The sequence below is a fragment of the Mya arenaria genome, chromosome 5, assembly GCF_026914265.1.
Source record: "Mya arenaria isolate MELC-2E11 chromosome 5, ASM2691426v1".
In the NCBI taxonomy this organism is placed as follows: Eukaryota; Metazoa; Mollusca; class Bivalvia; order Myida; family Myidae; genus Mya; species Mya arenaria.
In genome coordinates, this window is record NC_069126.1 from 37241374 (window position 1) to 37260751 (window position 19378).

At 36.8% G+C, this 19378-nt stretch overlaps 1 protein-coding gene across 4 annotated transcripts in view; it reads left to right on the top strand.

Annotated features, from left to right (window-relative positions):
* Positions 1-19146, top strand: part of LOC128234598 (ubiquitin carboxyl-terminal hydrolase 25-like) — a 34662-nt gene extending 15516 nt beyond the window's left edge. For all 4 annotated transcript variants that reach the window (XM_052948905.1, XM_052948906.1, XM_052948907.1 and 1 more), the window contains exons 14-26: positions 210-362; positions 639-760; positions 1019-1291; positions 3173-3243; positions 3835-4063; positions 4260-4436; positions 4775-4965; positions 6112-6299; positions 6685-6769; positions 7013-7092; positions 9878-10004; positions 15950-16136; positions 16503-19146. In XM_052948905.1, the coding sequence (XP_052804865.1) occupies positions 210-362; positions 639-760; positions 1019-1291; positions 3173-3243; positions 3835-4063; positions 4260-4436; positions 4775-4965; positions 6112-6299; positions 6685-6769; positions 7013-7092; positions 9878-10004; positions 15950-16136; positions 16503-16687 (2068 nt within the window). In that variant the 3' untranslated portion in view covers positions 16688-19146. The remainder of the gene's footprint in view (positions 1-209; positions 363-638; positions 761-1018; positions 1292-3172; positions 3244-3834; positions 4064-4259; positions 4437-4774; positions 4966-6111; positions 6300-6684; positions 6770-7012; positions 7093-9877; positions 10005-15949; positions 16137-16502) is intronic.
* The last annotated feature ends 232 nt before the right edge of the window (positions 19147-19378 follow it).

The window sequence follows — 19378 nt, forward strand, 5'->3', positions numbered from 1 at the left end:
AGCGGTTGAAAAGTGATTATGTTTTTCATTATTTTTTGACCTGATGTACCTTATCTAGAGCTCTGCAAGCATTATTTCCATGATGCATTTCATAATTGATCTAAGACTAAATCCTTAAAAAAAAATCTTTGATTTCCAAATTTGTTTCATTTGTTCAAAGCTCAGATCCATCTATGTTTGAACACCGGCTGCATCTTTGTATCTTTCAGATTTACAAACTATGGGTCAGGTAAAAAACGGTACCCTCTACAAGATGTCTTGTCATACGCTCTCGAATTCGCTAAAACCCGCCCTGAATCACCACGTAAAACTGTCACTGTTTCACAAGATATAGAGATGGAATGTCTTTCACCAAATAATAGGTAATTAAGTTCCAGTTTTTGTCTAAAAAAAAATACATAAAATTAGCTCTAACAAAATATTATTGAAGTTCCTTTGTATCATAAACTATTTTTGGTTGAATTACTTTCATTACCACTAACATATAACTTATTAAAACAAGATAATTAATAATAAATAATTCAATAATTTTTTTAATTGATATAATAAAACAATATAAGTACTGGTACACATTCAAGTTATTAAGTGTGCATACAATTTAGTAATTTGTTTGAAAATAGTTATTATCTTTCTTCTAGTCTGAACATGATGGTTGATTCCCCAATCAAGTCACCACCAGATGTTCCTATGGCAACAGTTACATCTCCTCTAGCACAGGGGCAGAGTTCTCCTGATGGTTCCCAGGGAAACCAAAATCCAGGTGAACATTTCTTGATGAAGAATATATCTACAGTCTTGGTTTGTTTAGTTGAAACAGCAATATTTTGCTGCACATTAAAGTATGACAAACCTGCTGGTTATAAATTCCATATGTGTGTGATATGCATCAGCAAAACTCAGTACTGAAATAAGCAAAGGAAAAAAAGCCTTACCAGGAAAATATTTTTTTAAATTGTTTTAACTGAAATGTAGATTTTTTGCAATACTGTTGTATGAATTTCTTTAAAATGTACTGCAGGTAACCAAGACAACCAGTCACCGAATAAAGAAAGCCCCTCCCCAGCAGTCACAGTCCCCACAATCCCTGTCACCATGGTAACAGCACAACCCAGCTGCACAGGAAATACTCCCCCAGATGTCACCATGGCAACAGAAAATAGGTCATCACCAATAACAACAGAGACAGAGTGTTCAGAACGTCCTCACCCAAGACATGTGTCTGATGGTGAGCTGGTGGTATTACAGGATTGCCTTCATAGATGGAGAACAGAGGTGGAACATGATGTAAAAGGTCAGTCATCAAATTTTTAATTTGAATCTAATTGCTGTCACTGTTGGTTTTGAAAATTATTACATGCCTTATTTTGGAAAATCCAAATTCTAATCTACCATAATTGTTTAGGCTGAGTTTGCAGGCTTTAAATATAGTTGACACTGGTGAAAGGCACATGTATGAAAACTTAAAATGTTTTTAACCAGGTTTTCACATAGTGAAACCTGGTTATTAGAATGGCGAACGTCATTGTTTGGGCGGGCGGGCGGTGTCAGACTCACCTATGAAACTGAATAACTTTAGTAAGGGTTGACATATCTTGACCAAACTTGGTCTATAGAAGAGTTTATGGGTACCTTTCATAGGATTGTGTTTGGGGTCCTTAGGGTCAAGGTCAAGGTCACTGTTACTAAAAATAGAAAACGGTTGAAACTGAATAACTTAAGTTAGGGATGCCATATCTTGACTAAACTTGGTCTATGGGAAGAGTTTATGGAGACCTTTCATGGGATTGCGTTTGGGGTCCCTAGGGTCAAGGTCACTGTTACTAACAATAGAAAAACGGTTGAAACTAAATAACTTTAGTTAGGGATGACATGTATTGACTAAACTTGGTCTATAGGAAGAGTTTATGGCGACCTTTCATGGGATTGTGTTTGGGGTCCCTAGGGTCAAGGTCACTGTTACTAAAAATAGAAAAATGGTTGAAACTGAATAATTTTAGTTAGGGTTAACATATCTTGACCAAACTTGGTCAATAGGAAGAGTTTATGGATACCTTTCATGGGATTGCTTTTGGGGTCCCTAGGGTCAAGGTCAAGGTCACTGTAACTAAAAACAGAAAAACGGTTGAAACTTAATAACTATAGTTAGGGATGACATATCTTGACTAATCTTGGTCTATAGGAAGAGTTTATGGAGACCTTTCATGGGATTGCATTTGGGGTCCCTAGGTTCAAGGTCAAGGTGACTGTTACTAAAAATAGAAAAACAGTTGAAACTGGATAACTTTAGTAAGGGTTGACATATCTTGACCAAACTTGGTCTATAGAAAGAGTTTATGGGTACCTTTCATGGGATTGTGATTGGGGTCCCTAGGTTCAAGGTCAAGGTCACTGTTACTAAAAATAGAAAAACAGTTGAAACTAAATTACTTCAGTTAGGGATGACATATCTTGACTAAACTTGGTGTACAGGAAGAGTTTATAGGTACCTTTCATGGGATTGCGTTTGGGGTCCCTAGGGTCAAGGTCACTGTTACTAAAAATAGAAAACCGGTTGAAACTTAATAACTTTAGTTAGGGTTGACATATCTTGACCAAACTTGGTCTATATTATTATGAAGAGTTTATGGATACCTTTCATGGGATTGCATTTGGGGTCCCTAGGGTCAAGGTCACTGTTATTTAAAATAGAAAAACAGTTGAAACTGAATAATTTTAGTTAGGGTCTACATATCTTGACCAAACCAGGTATAAAGGAAGAGTTTATGGATACCTTTCAATGGATTGCATTTGGGGTCCCTAGGGTCAAGGTCACTGTTACTTAAAATAGAAAAACAGACACAGGCTGAAGTTCTTCTATCAATCATTAAAAACCTGGTTTTGTCGCATTGCGGCGTTTCTTGTTATGTTCATGTTATAGTGTTGAAGTGCTTAAAAACTACCAGTAATATAATTTATTGATGAAATAGTTGCATTTAAGCTGCAGTACAAGAAATGCAATTTGAAATAAGATTTTTTCAACTTTCAAACAATGGCTTTGTACCAACGGTATCTGCATTGAACAGGGTGGGGTAAAATTTTTCTCTTTGAAAATTATATGACTTTGTATTTAATATGCCATAGTGGTTTAGATTGATTATTAATGCTTTTTACATGCATTTTGTTTCGATATCAGAATTACAGGAAGGAATAGGTCGGCTAGAAGATTCAATTAGCAGAATGTACAGCGATGAGCCAATGACGAAGGTGAATATTTTAACTATATATTCTATATCAAACTCAGACCAGATTTACAAAAAACATGGAACATATGACAATTGATGATGACAGATTTGAATAGTAGTTTTAAAACTGAACAATCTTCACATACCTTGTTAGTGTTGCCATAAATTCAATGCGTTTATGTAAAATGCTTTAAATACATAATTTTGATTATTTATTTATTTGAGTATGCTTGTTTATTGTTTTCGCATAGATGTGTTTATATTTCTATTGTGTAAATAAATAAAAAAATCAAATTATAATTTCATAGTTTAGAATGCGGTTCAATTTTTAGAACCAAGGCGTGAGTGTGGTCTTGTGTTGTGGGGGAAACCGGAGTTCTCGGAGGAAACCCACTTGTCCGACTTAGTGACCACTAACCAAACTCACATGTGCTCAGACCGGGAATCAAACCCAGGTCGCCTAGGTGAGAAGCAAGTGCACTAACTACTGCACTAACCGGACAACCAGTGATACTTCTTGTTACAAGAGGGTGGTGTGGTGGGGTTATTTATCACATTTAGTGACAGCTTTAGTTGTTCAAGGCAAAAAAAAAGTCACAACATCTTTTTCCAGCACCCATACCACCTGCATGCAGTTCTAGTCCATGAAGGTCAGGCAGCGTCGGGCCACTACTGGGCGTACATTCATGATGCTGGGTCTGATTCTTGGCTCAAGTTTAATGACATCACAGTTACGGAAGCATCGTGGGAGGAGTTGGAGAAGGACAGTGTTGGCGGCTACCACAACACCAGCGCCTACTGTCTCATGTACATTGATAAAACACGCATAGAGGAAGAGGCTGGTAGGTTTTATGTTGGTTAAAATGTTCATTAAAATTATGATTAAGTCAGTTTTCTTTGTGGATAAGAGTGTGCATCTGCTAAAAAATGGCGGTTAAATTGAAACATTGTTTACCATCATTAAATTTATTTCTCCCAAATTCAATCATGTATACAAGCAACCATTGAAGTTATTAACCCCTCTTGGTTTGTTTACAGTATCTGGTAAGGCTGCCCCTGGAACAACATCTGACCTTGAGAACCTGCCTGTTGACCTTGGGGATTTGGTGACTGTTGACAACAAGCTCTTTAGTGAGGAGATAGAGCGCTGGGACCGAGAGCTAGCCAGAAAGGCTGCTGGCTCTGGAGACTCGGATGTTGTTGAAAATAAACCTGGTAGGTTTCTATTTTTATTTTATTTTATTGCCTGGCATTTTGTTTTGTAATTCGTTTTTTTTTTTTGTTCAAGGACATGATTTCCAAATATTTTTGTATATAATTTATAGCATTAGCATTTTATGAAATGCATGTGTATTGAAAATCAGCTATAACAGCATAGAAATGGGTTGTTCTTTGACATTATCATGGTAACTTTACATTCTCTTATTTTTTTAATGTGTTTCTTTTAAACTGATTCAAGCTTTACTGACCTAAATACATAATCCATTACCAGCCAAGGCTAACAGTAGGAGTAAAAAGCTATAAATTTATTAAAAATTCCACACCATTTGCAGCTCTGCCTCATCCAAACATGAGCAGTTCTAGCACAGTGTCAACTCAGACGACCCAACCAGCTGTAAGGCAAATAAACTTTGGTGCCATCCATGCCCAGCTGTCTGCGAATGAGAGTGCCATTGCACTTCGCAGGGTTCTGGAAACCGAAGATCTGGAGGCTGAGAAGGGATTAAGCAATGCTTTAAATAGGGTAAAAGTGAAGGCAGTCATCTTTGCAAGGGTTGATACGTTGACCTTTTTTAATGTCATTTTTATGTATAATGTTTTATTGTTTAAAGAATTTTAACAACAACTGCCTGGTCAGCTTTTTGGTTGAAATATGCTTGTAAGCTGATCTAAAAAATCCAATTTGGCAACGTTTATGTTACATGACCATGCTTTCTCACTGAGAAGGTATTCATGTTACACAGCCATGCATGCTAATTGAGAAGTTAATCATGTAACATCCCGTAAATCATTGTGTATAGTACGCTATCGTATATAGGATGCAGGAAAAAAATTACGGAATGGTGGAAACGGAAAAGGTTATTAAATAGTACAACACATGTACATAAATGATAAAATATATTGAAATAACAATGGTACACAGCACATCAATAGTTAATTGCAATACTGTATTAAGTAATCAATAAGCAACAATTTAAATCTGTTATCCCAATGTCGCTTTCAGGGAAGCCCTCAAGTTGTTTGCTATCGACACAAATTGTATAAGGAACAGCTGTATGTTGTACCCCCTTTAATATTCTCAACACCTAAGTTAAGAATTCCAAACACATGGTATAATGGGATGAACAACACTGTCATTGCAACACATTGTACTATTGGTACGGCCGTAAGGTAGATCTAGAGGGTGTTTTTCACACCACTGCACATCAACAGTGCACAATGATGCCACTTCACATGATGCTTTTCAATTTGTTTTAAATACAGAATCATACAATTTGAACTTTAAAATAATCAACAACTTTAAATTGTTGTCGTCTTTTAATGCTAACTACCCATTTTCTACAGCTGTTATAACTCAATCCACTAATCGATGTGAGTAGCCTCCCTTTAAAGTGAAATGTCAACAGACATATAACGGCTTGAAATTGACTGTGGAAAAAAATCGTCAAAAGTCTAATACTGTTAATAAGACACAGGCATTTTATTCATAAGGATTCTAGGGGGAAAAAGTGTGTCCTATACTCAATGATTTATGGTAGCCATGCTAGCTCATTGAGAAGTTATGGAAGAACTGTGAATTCTACTTTTTATCACTCGAAGAACTTTAAAGCGAATACAAGAATTGTCCTATCACCTTGGTATTTAATCTGTTCAATCTGTGTACTTCCAGGCAGTAGAGATGGAACACAAAAGAATAAAAAACATTGTAGATAAGGAATTGCCGTCGTTGTTCCCTAAACAAGACCCACGCCTACAGCACATTGTTGCATTCCTGATACACTGCGAGTGTAAAAACAGTGTCACTCTCATCATGCTACTTGAACAGTTTGCTGAACTCATCTATGATAATAATGAGAAGTATGATCATTTTATAAGGAATTTTTGTAATGCTTTTCTGTTTATACGTATAAAAATGATGCCAATTGTCTTTCTACATTGAATGCATGTAAATAAGTAATGGTATAGTAATGTGGAATGTTGTCCATAGATATTGTTCATTTCTTTGAGTATCTGTAGATGATAGGTTCAAATCTGTTGCTGACAAATCTATTGTTTTTTTTTCAAGAAATATAACCTCGCAACAGATTTGTTTCTCCAGATATGTTTGTTTTTCAAGATGATATTTCAAATGTCTTTAATACTGCAGTTGTTTGAAACATTAGGAATAGAATTGTACATGAAGTATTGATGACATATCTGTAGTAACATTAAGTTTTTTAACAGTACTGTCTATTTTTGACAGCATTAAAAGGTTGAAACAGTTAGCTGGGGACTGGATGAAACAACTCAAGTGCTCCAAGGAGGAGGAGGTGGAAAAACAGTATATTGTAAGTTCAAGTTTACATGGCATGTTGAATAACTTTTAACTTATTTAAACTCAATTGCCCAAAATGAATCAAGATCAGAGAGAGCTAACAATAAAAGGTTAAACTATCCAAGTGTTACTCTTGTTTAAGGCCAATCTACAACTATATAAACATATTGTAAGTTTAAACACCCTTGAAATGTCTTCATTTTTGTTCTTTTTAAGAAATAACTGTTGAAATTTAAAAAGATGTTTCATTTTACAGGAATGGCATGAAATGTACCAGAAATACCTGAAGACTGCCTTACTGTTTATTAAGGGTGTCTCATTATATTTTGAAGAAAAGTAAGTTCTTGAGAAACATATAATATCTAAATGATATATTCAAATTCATCAAGATACTTTGATGGACATGCAAACCTCACAATAAAGCCTATTTGTTTGCTTGTCTGTTATTTGAAGAGAAGAAATGGAGGTAATGTCATTGCCTTGGTGTCTTATGGTGTAATCAGTAGCAAACTTTTACCATGGCAATAACTTATAAACTGGTCAAAATATTCAAATAAACCTTGGTAGCAATAATTGTTGAGTGCCTGTTATTGACTGGAAAATAAAGCAACGGATAAATGTTGGCATCCTATTGCTCTTGTTTGAAATGAAGAAAATAATTGATAGTATAATGAAACTGAATGGTAACATTTGAGTGGTGATGGTATGCTGGTATTATTGTAAGATTTGAGTGGTGATGGTATGCTGGTATTATGGTGACAGTATGCTGGCATTTTGGTGACGGTATTAGTGTTTTAGCTAAAGCGGAATGGAAGGGCGGCCCGACCTGCCTTTTTTTGACCCCGCCCCATTGCCCCTTTTTACACGCCCTGTCATAATTTCCCTGCGCCCTTCTGGCCATTTAGATCGTTGTTTATCACATAGTTACGCCCTAAAAGTATTTCATTGGTCAACGTCGCCGTTTCCTACTCTGTCATAGATCAGAGCGTGCTAAGGCACACGACCGTCATCACCGCGGGTCGGATTAACGGTAATTCACGCTTATAATCAGGGTGCTAATTGGTGTTCATTGTGACACATTATTCCTTGTCTGAGACATCCAAGTTGTACCTCTAAATGTTGATCTTTGATGCTGATGTTGTTACAAATTTAATTAATTTAGCCATTTATAATCGGTAATCTCCTAATCACTTAATTGGGTCGTCAGTCATCCTTTTATCGAAACGTCCCATGTCAACCAATCAGAGAAGACACTGGTCAATTGATTAAAAGTTTGTTAAATTGCGATAGAAAAAGCGAAGAATTGATGAAAAATGTCGTCAAGCATTAGTAAACAATTGATACTTGCAGTGTAAAAACAAGGCACACTTTTTAGAACATTGTTTCGTTTGAAGCAGACGGTCATTGAAAAACAGACGGTGGTGCTAAGAAAATCAAATACTCAAAACTTCATGACTAATATTTGATAGTTTTTGTGTTGAATGTTCATAATGAAAATTTGTTTTGTAATCTCAAATCTTTTTTATTTGCTTTATATAGCATTTACTTACAGTATTTTCCTCATTTGTACGATGTTTAAAAGTAGAAGATTCGGTGAGTCACCGCCATTTTGTCATAACATTTTTCGGAGTTTATTTCTCAATTTTCTAGTTCTATTATTACGTATAAGTGAGTTTTCCATGAAGGATAGAGATTTTAAATGTTATTTTGTTTTTAACATCTCATATATAACAATAAGGCCATTCTGATTGATTCAAATGGTATTTTTTTTAAATGTCTTTGTTTTTTTTTTTTGGAGGTAAACTATACATTGCAAAAAAGAGACTCTAGACAAGTACACTTTTGATAGGCCAAAAAAGAACACTTTTTTAACATTCCATCTAGTAAAAGCAATCAAAGTAAATGTGAATTTTAAGTTTTGTGTCATGGCACAATATTTATCTCAGGTTTTACGATAAGTATCTCTTCTCCTTAAAGTCTCCCTCTCCCTAATTTGACTGGTGGGAGAAGTGACTTCTACCCCAAAAATCAGCCTTGAGAGAGCCCTGTTGACAACAACCCGAGATGGTAAAGAAAGTGTCTGAAGTGAAAATGAACAAGAAAGAAGAATTAAGAGTATTCTGTAGGGATATTACTACAATGGGTGCATGAACATGCATGTACTTTGATAAGGTACATGGTCGTTTTACAACAATACAAAGCTAATATTGTGCGCATTGTTTTCCCATTTATGAAAACACCATGCCCCTATTTTGGCCCACCCTGCCCTTTTTTTGGCCCACCCTGCCCTTTTTAATTCCTGGCTAAAACACTACGGTATGCTAGTATTGTGATAAAATTTATGTGGTGACGGTATGCTGTTAAGGTTTGTGTGGTGACGGTATGCTGGTATTGTGGAAGGTTTGTGTGGTGACGGTATGCTGGTATTGTGGTAAGGTTTGTGTGGTGACGGTATGCTGGTATTGTGGTGAAGGTATGCTGGTATTGTGGTGATGGTATGCTGGTGACATTTGTGTGGTGAAGGTATGCTGGTGACATTTGTGTGGTGACGGTATGCTGGTGACATTTGTGTGGTGACGGTATGCTGGTATTGTGGTGAAGGTATGCTGGTATTGTGGTGACGGTATGCTGGTGACATTTGTGTGGTGAAGGTATGCTGGTGACATTTGTGTGGTGACGGTATGCTGGTGACATTTGTGTGGTGATGGTATGCTGGTGACATTTTTGTGGTGACAGTGTGCTGGTATTGTGGTGATGGTATGCTGGGACATTTGTGTGGTGACGGTATGCTGGTATTGTGGTTACGGTATGCTGGTGACATTTGTGTAGTGACAATATGCTGGTATTGTGGTGACGGTATGCTGGTATTGTGGTGATGGTATGCTGGTATTGTGGTGAGGTTGCTGGTATTTATGTGATGGTATGCTGGTATTTATGTGATAGTATGCTGGTATTGTGGTGATGGTATGCTGGTATTGGTAAGCTGGTATTTATGTGATAGTATGCTGGTATTTATGTGATTGTATGCTGGTATTTATGTGATAGTATGCTGGTATTGTGGTGATAGTATGCTGGTATTGTGGTGACATTGAGTGGTGACCTTTTGCTGTTACTGTTTCAGACATGTCCAGGCATTAGCGTACCTCCTGCATGCTCACCTGTTATCTCTGGACCTTCTGAAGATGAACCGTCATGCCATCCTGCCAGAACCCAACATTCTTGCCTTCTTCTTTCGACAAACACTACTGGTAAGATGTTAAACATAATCTTGATGTAATTTTGTGTATTTTTTTTCTGCCTAGTGTTATAAACAGTTGTGCAGCAGTAATTTTGTTACAATGTACTTATAGGTTAGAATATTTTGTATGGAAAGTTTCTGCAGAAGTAGGAAACTTGTAAGAATGTTCTTAATGATAAGCTGTTGTCTTAGATTATTGATTGTGCATAGGCAGACAAACTATAAAGTCTCAGATGTTCACCTAAACTTCACTGTTAGGTGGACAACGAGACACCCGGGGCCATATTACAGAAGCAATTTGTGGTTAATTTCTACTTTTTTCTAAATTTCCACTTTTTATTTCTTTACATTGGTAGAAAGTATTATGCTTGGAGTATATTCTGCTATTAAAATGTGGAACCCTACAAACCCTAGCCCCTGGTACAAGAGTAGTCTAACCCAACATCTTAGTCTAACCCAACATCTTAGTCTAACCCAACATCTTAGTCTAACCCAACATCTTAGTCTAACCCAACATCTCAGTCTAACCCAACATCTCAGTCTAACCCAACATCTTAATCTAACCCAACATCTAAGTCTAACCAAACATCTTAGTCTAACCCAACATCTCAGTCTAACCCAACATCTTAGTCTAACCCAACATCTTAGTCTAACCCAACATCTCAGTCTAACCCAACATCTTAGTCTAACCCAACATCTCAGTCTAACCCAACATCTCAGTCTAACCCAACATCTTAATCTAACCCAACATCTCAGTTTAACCCAACATCTTAGTCTAACCCAACATCTTAGTCTAACCCAACATCTTAGTCTAACCAAACATCTTAGTCTAACCCAACATCTCAGTCTAACCCAACATCTTAGTCTAACCCAACGTCTCAGTCTAACCCAACATCTTAGTCTAACCCAACATCTCAGTCCAACATCTCAGTCTAACCCAACATCTTAGTCTAACCCAACATCTTAGTCCAACATCTCAGTCTAACCCAACATCTTAGTCTTACCCAACATCTTAGTCCAACATCTCAGTCTAACCCAACATCTTAGTCTAACCCAACATCTTAGTCTAACCCTACATCTTAGTCTCACCCAACATCTCAGTTTAACCCAACATCTTAGTCTAACCCAACATCTCAGTCTAACCCAACATCTCAGTCTAACCCAACATCTTAATCTAACCCAACATCTTAGTCTAACCCAACATCTCAGTTTAACCCAACATCTTAGTCTAACCCAACATCTTAGTATAACCCAACATCTTAGTCTAACCCAACATCTCAGTCTAACCCAACATCTTAGTCTAACCCAACGTCTCAGTCTAACCCAACATCTTAGTCTAACCCAACATCTCAGTCCAACATCTCAGTCTAACCCAACATCTTAGTCTAACCCAACATCTTAGTCCAACATCTAGGTCTAACCCAATATCTCAGTCTAACCCAACATCTCAGTCCAACATCTTAGTCTAACCCAACATCTCAGTCTAACCCAACATCTTAGTCTAACCCAACGTCTCAGTCTAACCCAACATCTTAAACTAACCCAACATCTCAGTCCAACATCTCAGTCTAACCCAACATCTCAGTCCAACATCTCAGTCCAACATCTTAGTCTAACCCAACATCTTAGCCCAACATCTCAGTCTAACCCAACATCTCAGTCCAACATCTTAGTCCAACATCTTAGTCTAACCCAACATCTTAGTCCAACATCTTAGTCTAACCCAACATCTTAGTCCAACCCAACATCTTAAACTAACCCAACATCTCAGTCCAACATCTCAGTCTAACCCAACATCTCAGTCCAACATCTCAGTCTAACCCAACGTCTCAGTCCAACATCTTAGTCTAACCCAACATCTCAGTCCAACATCTCAGTCTAACCCAACATCTCAGTCCAACATCTTAGTCTAACCCAACATCTTAGTCCAACATCTTAGTCTAACCCAACATCTTAGTCTAACCCAACATCTTAAACTAACCCAACATCTCAGTCCAACATCTCAGTCTAACCCAACGTCTCAGTCCAACATCTCAGTCTAACCCAACATCTCAGTCCAACATCTTAGTCCAACCCAACATCTCAGTCTAACCCAACATCTTAGTCTAACCCAACATCTCAGTCTAACCCAACATCTCAGTCTAACCCAAGTCTAACCCAACATCTCAGTCCAACATCTTAGTCTAACCCAACATCTCAGTCTAACCCAACATCTCAGTCTAACCCAAGTCTAACCCAACATCTCAGTCCAACATCTTAGTCTAACCCAACATCTCAGTCCAACATCTCAGTCTAACCCAACATCTTAGTGTAACCCAACATCTTAAACTAACCCAACACCTCAGTCTAACCCAACATCTTAAACTAACCCAACATCTCAGTCCAACATCTCAGTCTAACCCAACGTCTCAGTCCAACATCTCAGTCTAACCCAACATCTCAGTCCAACATCTCAGTCTAACCCAACATCTCAGTCCAACATCTCAGTCTAACCCAACATCTTAGTGTAACCCAACATCTTAAACTAACCCAACACCTCAGTCTAACCCAACATCTTAAACTAACCCAACATCTCAGTCCAACATCTCAGTCTAACCCAACATCTCAGTCCAACATCTCAGTCTAACCCAACATCTCAGTCCAACATCTCAGTCTAACCCAACATCTCAGTCCAACATCTCAGTCTAACCCAACATCTCAGTCTAACCCAACATCTTAGTGTAACCCAACATCTTAAACTAACCCAACATCTCAGTCTAACCCAACATCTTAGTCTAACCCAACATCTTAAACTAACCCAACATCTCAGTCCAACATCTCAGTCTAACCCAACGTCTCAGTCCAACATCTCAGTCTAACCCAACATCTCAGTCCAACATCTTAGTCTAACCCAACATCTCAGTCCAACATCTCAGTCTAACACAACATCTCAGTCTAACCCAACATCTCAGTCCAACATCTTAGTCCAACATCTCAGTCCAACATCTTAGTATAACCCAACATCTCAGTCCAACCCAACATCTCAGTCCAACATCTTAGTCTAACCCAACATCTTAGTCCAACATCTCAGTCTTACCCAACATCTCAGTCTAACCCAACATCTTAGTCTAACCCAACGTCTCAGTCTAACCCAACATCTTAAACTAACCCAACATCTCAGTCCAACATCTCAGTCTTACCCAACATCTCAGTCCAACATCTTAGTCTAACCCAACATCTTAGTCCAACATCTCAGTCCAACATCTCAGTCTAACCCAACATCTTAGTCTAACCCAACGTCTCAGTCTAACCCAACATCTTAAACTAACCCAACATCTCAGTCCAACATCTCAGTCTAACCCAACATCTTAGTCTAACCCAACATCTTAGTCTAACCCTACATTTTAATCTACTCCAGCATCTTAGTCTAACATCTTAGTCTAACCCAACATCTCAGTCCAACATCTCAGTCTTACCCAACATCTCAGTCTAACCCAACATCTTAGTCTAACCCAACGTCTCAGTCTAACCCAACATCTTAAACTAACCCAACATCTCAGTCTAACCCAACATCTTAGTCTAACCCAACATCTTAGTCTAACCCTTCATTTTAATCTACTCCAGCATCTTAGTCTAACCCAACATCTTAGTCTAACCCAACATCTTAGTCTAACCCAACATCTCAGTCTAACCAAATATCTCAGTCTAACCCAACATCTTAATTTAACCCAACATGTCAGTCTAACCCAACATCTCAGTCCAACATGTCAGTCTAACCCAACATCTCAGTCTTACCCAACATCTCAGTCTAACCCAACATCTTTATAGTCTAATGCATTCTTTTGACTCAATATAGTTATTTAATTTCTTGTGATTTTTTTCTCATATTTAATTTAATTAATTTAGGTCGCATTTTCTGGAAGATTTTGACCAAAGATACGTCAGAATCAAGTGCAGTCAAATGCTAGATGATATTGTTGTGGTCAACGGGGCGACATTTACAGGTTCAATCTGCCCTGCAAAAGCAACAGACACTATATTCAATTTATATATTGCCATAAATACCGTAGTTACATATATTCGAAGAAAATAAGTAGGGCGGTTCATGAAAGATCATAGTCATAACTGGAAATTATGTTTATGTGTCAAAATTTCATTATGTTGCTACATATTTGTTGATATTCAATTTAAATCAGCATTTAAGTTGAAAACAAAAATGAGGAAATGAAGATATTAACTTCTTGAGAGCTATGGTGTTCCTACATTCCTACATTTTAATATATTTGAAGGTGCAACTTAAATCCTCAATAGAAACAGGGCCCCTAATATTTCGAGTAAAAATGCCAAGCCTAGCCCTTGACCTGTACTTTGACACCTTGACATCATTATATTGGTTTAGTTGGCAAAAAAGTTCATCTTACAGATATATTAGCATTACGTACGTGGGAAGCAATCTATAACCTGTCTCTTGAATGTTACAGGGGTAAGTTTCAAATTTAAGAATATATATGCCATTTCAGCATCTTAATGACACCAAGGCAGTTCCCAGTTTACATATGTATATGCTGTTTCAGTATCTTAACAACACCCAGGCAGTTCCCAGTTTACATATGTATATGCTGTTTCAGTATCTTAACAACACCCAGGCAGTTCCCAGTTTACATATGTATATGCTGTTTCAGTATCTTAACAACACCCAGGCAGTTCCCAGTTAACATATGTATATGCTGTTTCAGTATCTTAAGAACACCCAGGCAGTTACCAGTTAACATATGTATATGCTGTTTCAGTATCTTAACAACACCCAGGCAGTTCCCAGTTAACATATGTATATGCTGTTTCAGTATCTTAACAACACCCAGGCAGTTCCCAGTTTACATATGTATATGCTGTTTCAGTATCTTAACAACACCCAGGCAGTTCCCAGTTTACATATGTATATGCTGTTTCAGTATCTTATCAACACCCAGGCAGTTTTCAGTTTACATATGTATATGCTGTTTCAGTATCTTAACAACACCCAGGCAGTTCCCAGTTTACATATGTATATGCTGTTTCAGTATCTTAACGACACCCAGGCAGTTCCCAGTTTACATATGTATATGCTGTTTCAGTATCTTAACAACACCCAGGCAGTTCCCAGTTTACATATGTATATGCTGTTTCAGTATCTTAACAACACCCAGGCAGTTCCCAGTTTACATATGTATATGCTGTTTCAGTATCTTAACAACACCCAGGCAGTTCCCAGTTTACATATGTATATGCTGTTTCAGTATCTTAACAACACCCAGGCAGTTCCCAGTTTACATATGTATATGCTGTTTCAGTATCTTAACAACAACCAGGCAGTTCCCAGTTTACATATGTATATGCTGTTTCAGTATCTTAACAACACCCAGGCAGTTCCCAGTTTACATATGTATATGCTGTTTCAGTATCTTTACAACACCCAGGCAGTTCCCAGTTAACATACGTATATGCTGTTTCAGTATCTTAACAACACCCAGGCAGTTACCAGTTAACATACGTATATGCTGTTTCAGTATCTTAACAACACCCAGGCAGTTCCCAGTTTACATACGTATATGCTGTTTCAGTATCTTAACAACACCCAGGCAGTTCCCAGTTTACATATGTATATGCTGTTTCAGTATCTTAACAACACCCAGGCAGTTCCCAGTTTACATACGTTTTTGCCGTTTCAGTATCTTAACAACACCTAGGCAGTTCCCAGTTAACATATGTATATGCTGTTTCAGCATCTTAACGACAACCTGGCAGTTCCAGTTCACATTTTTTATTGACGTTGCAGCATCTTAACGACACCCAGGCAGTTCCCAGTTTACATATGTTTTTGCCGTTTCAGTATCTTAACAACACCTAGGCAGTTCCCAGTTAACATATGTATATGCTGTTTCAGCATCTTAACGACAACCTGGCAGTTCCAGTTCACATTTTTTATTGACGTTGCAGCATCTTAACGACACCCTGGCACATCAGTTTGAATCTAAGGCTGAAGTGAGTGATATTCTGGAGATGGTGTTACGTAACGTGGTGCCGTGCCTGCAGACCGTGGTCAACATCGGCAACACAGAGGACGTTGCTGCTGTGGAAGACATTCGGGAGAAATGGTGCAACTTCCTTGGGCAGGAGATGGAAGGTATGTGTTGTAATGGTATATTATGTACAAATAAGCTTTTCATTTCCTTTTGCCATTGGCCTTATTTATTCATTCATATCGAACAAGAGTTGATACCTGAATTGAAGTTTCACAAAGTGAGCAACAGCTGATGCGTGAGGTGTGTTGTTAAGTAAACTTGTTATTAACATTGCACAAATGGTAATCTTGCTCCATTCAGTTAGTTGTCCGAGGTTTTGAGTCATCCATTTGATTATACAACCATGTGCCATTATCATTTTTATTAACAAAATTTAACCCATTCCTTGGTCAAATGAGGTATTGAATGACAACCAGCAACATGTTTATTGTGTGTGCATTTAACTCGACATGTCATTTGTTCTCCAGCCTCAAAAGTGGAACTGTTACAAGACTTTTTATCCAAATTGTTTGAGCCTCCGTCAGAGCTGCGAGTGCCTCGGATGCCCAAGATTGGAATGGAAAGCTTTCATCATATTCATAAACAGTATTCCCTTATAATGGAGAAAGCCATGGAGTATGGGGACATAGAAAAAGCTTTGAAAGGGTCCTGAGTTTTAACCACTTGACTTTCTGTGATTTCATATACATACGCATATTGTTATTGCAACAAAACTCCTCAACATGTACATCCGAGATGGTGCCACTGTGGTTGAAGGAGTCAAGTGTTGATGTAGCCGTTTGAACGGATTACCTGTCCACCCAACACACACATCAACAATATTTATTTTCAAGTGGAATGGTTTAGAACCAGTATGCTTAAATGTGATTCAAAAAGAATATGAAATAATAATTATCTCAAACCATAATATTTGCAATTGATCAAAAGTAATTGGTGCCATAACAAAATGATGTTAGTTCTTGAAAGTAGGCATTTTCTTATTGTTCAAAGACAAATGTCACCCGATATATTATGTCTAACAATGTTACTACAATGGTGCAAAATGTGCTTTACTCGTATGCACATAATTCGTCATTCTTCGTATGTTCGTTTTCACTCTTGTTTTTACTCAAATTCATATTTTTACCAAGTTGGTTAGTTTCACATTCAATAATGTCCATGCTGAGTGAAATGTTACATTTTGTTATTAAATACATGCAACACATTTTTAAAATCTTACTTACATTGATTAAACATTAAGAAATCTTGTTAAAAAATAATTTTGTAGTCAGATCATAGTATTTTATAATAACTACAGTGTAAAAAATTACCTTAACTGTTTAAGTCATGAATCTGATGAATTGAGCGGAATCAGTGATCTTCATTTAGAATGTTAATTGACTGTCCATTTCATGATGGATCAACAAAATATGTTATCACATTTGAATGTACATTTGGTTTGAATCATTTGACACTACATCTGCAAATGTATATTGGTATAGTTACATATTAATACACCATATGTAAATTAAACACATTGAACAAATGAATATGTGTGCCGCCCTACTTGTTTTAAAATAAAAATAGCAAGTTTAATATTTTATCACATAATTAGAGTATTTAAAATGACGTGTAACACTTTACGGAATATTCATCTTTTTTAGGTATTTATTAAAAATAATGTAGAGCAGTTATGGAAGAGATGCACATATCTGAAAATAATACAGATCTGCAGAATTAATGTTAAGACTATTTGCTTAACCTTCAAAATTCAGTTTTCAGAACATTTTCACTTACTTTCTCACTTTCCCAACACAAACTAAAACCTGTACATTATGTAAAGGATTCATTTTCTACTGATAGTGTATTTAATGACAAATGTGTTGTGTGGTATCGGTTTAAACATTCAACTAGTTCTGCAGTACAATCCGTGCTCTAATATTACAATGGTTTTGTCTTCAAAATAACAATCATAATTTGTTTCAAAGTGTTTGCTTCTAACAAAATCAAAATATACACATTGAAATTGTGCTTGCGCGCAGTGTGATTACTTAATTTAAGTGGGTGGTTTTATTTCTTGATCCCCTGACCTTTCCAGTACAAAAGTCTTTATTATAGTACTAACCCCACGCTCATAATATGGTTTATGCCATTCTAGAAGAACACAGTTTTGTTTTCCTTTCCACTACCAGTAAAAACAACAACATTTAAATGTCAAAAAATAATGTCAAGGACCAACGAAATACAGATGTTTCAAGCTAAAAGATTTGTAACATTGGCTTAAATAGTTTGTTCATGCATCCCTATTGATAATAGTCTATTTTGAAATATGTCTGAATTTGCAAAGCATAGTATTTCTCCTGTATAATTTCAGTATGTTTCTGTCAGCTTTACAAACCTGTTGGGTGCTGATGAATGAAAAGTGCCCTTAAACCAGGCATTAAATGTGAATTAAACTTGTGTTCTTTTTTTAAGTATCACGATGAAAAGCTTTCTTTAACATATTAACTTCATTTGCATGTTGTCTATACAGTTAACTGCAGGTTTGCTAATTTTATCACAAATACCCGGTATACTAGCACATTGATGCCAGCATCAACGATTTTTAAGCAGCAATTAAATTTATATCTTCATGGCCTTATTTAGATCAGCAACTTAATGTACATGATAATGCCAATAAGAAGCCCATAATACATTACAATGAATAGTTCTGCTGTGAAATTGTGTACATGGTGTTTGTCTCTGTCTGACTAGGTCCTAAGGGCAGCCTTGATATCCCCTGGGGTAGTCCAAGCTTAATAGACCAGGTCCCCTCGTCTATAATGTACATGTCTGTAGTCTGCCAAATTCCGCAGCATAACAAAGGCTATAACAGTCATGCAAGCCACTTATATCGCTCACTGCATTCATATCAATTGATACTACATTGTATTTTAAGCCAGAATGCAAGTATAAAAATAATAAAAATGAGCCTTTCGCATGTCCTGCTTGAGTATGTTCATTAGGTGTTACTGATAGGGATGTTGTAATAGCTAAAATTGATCACCTTTATATGACTGTAATATACTCTGTATTCTTAACTTTATAACTATGTTTTGTTGACGATTTGAAATAAAACCCTAAACAAATGAACAGAGTCCTTTTGGAACTGATTATTATGTCTTGATATTTTGAGATTAGAATAAATTTCGAGTCGAAGTTATTGTCAGTAAAAATGCTATTTCATTTACATGTTTATTCCAATACTGAGATAGAGTTTGGTCCTATTTAGATCCATCAAATCAAATTAAACCTATCACTTTACAATTATATCGATGTAGATACTGATAGATGGCAGTTCTATCTTTTTAATCCCCCCACACGG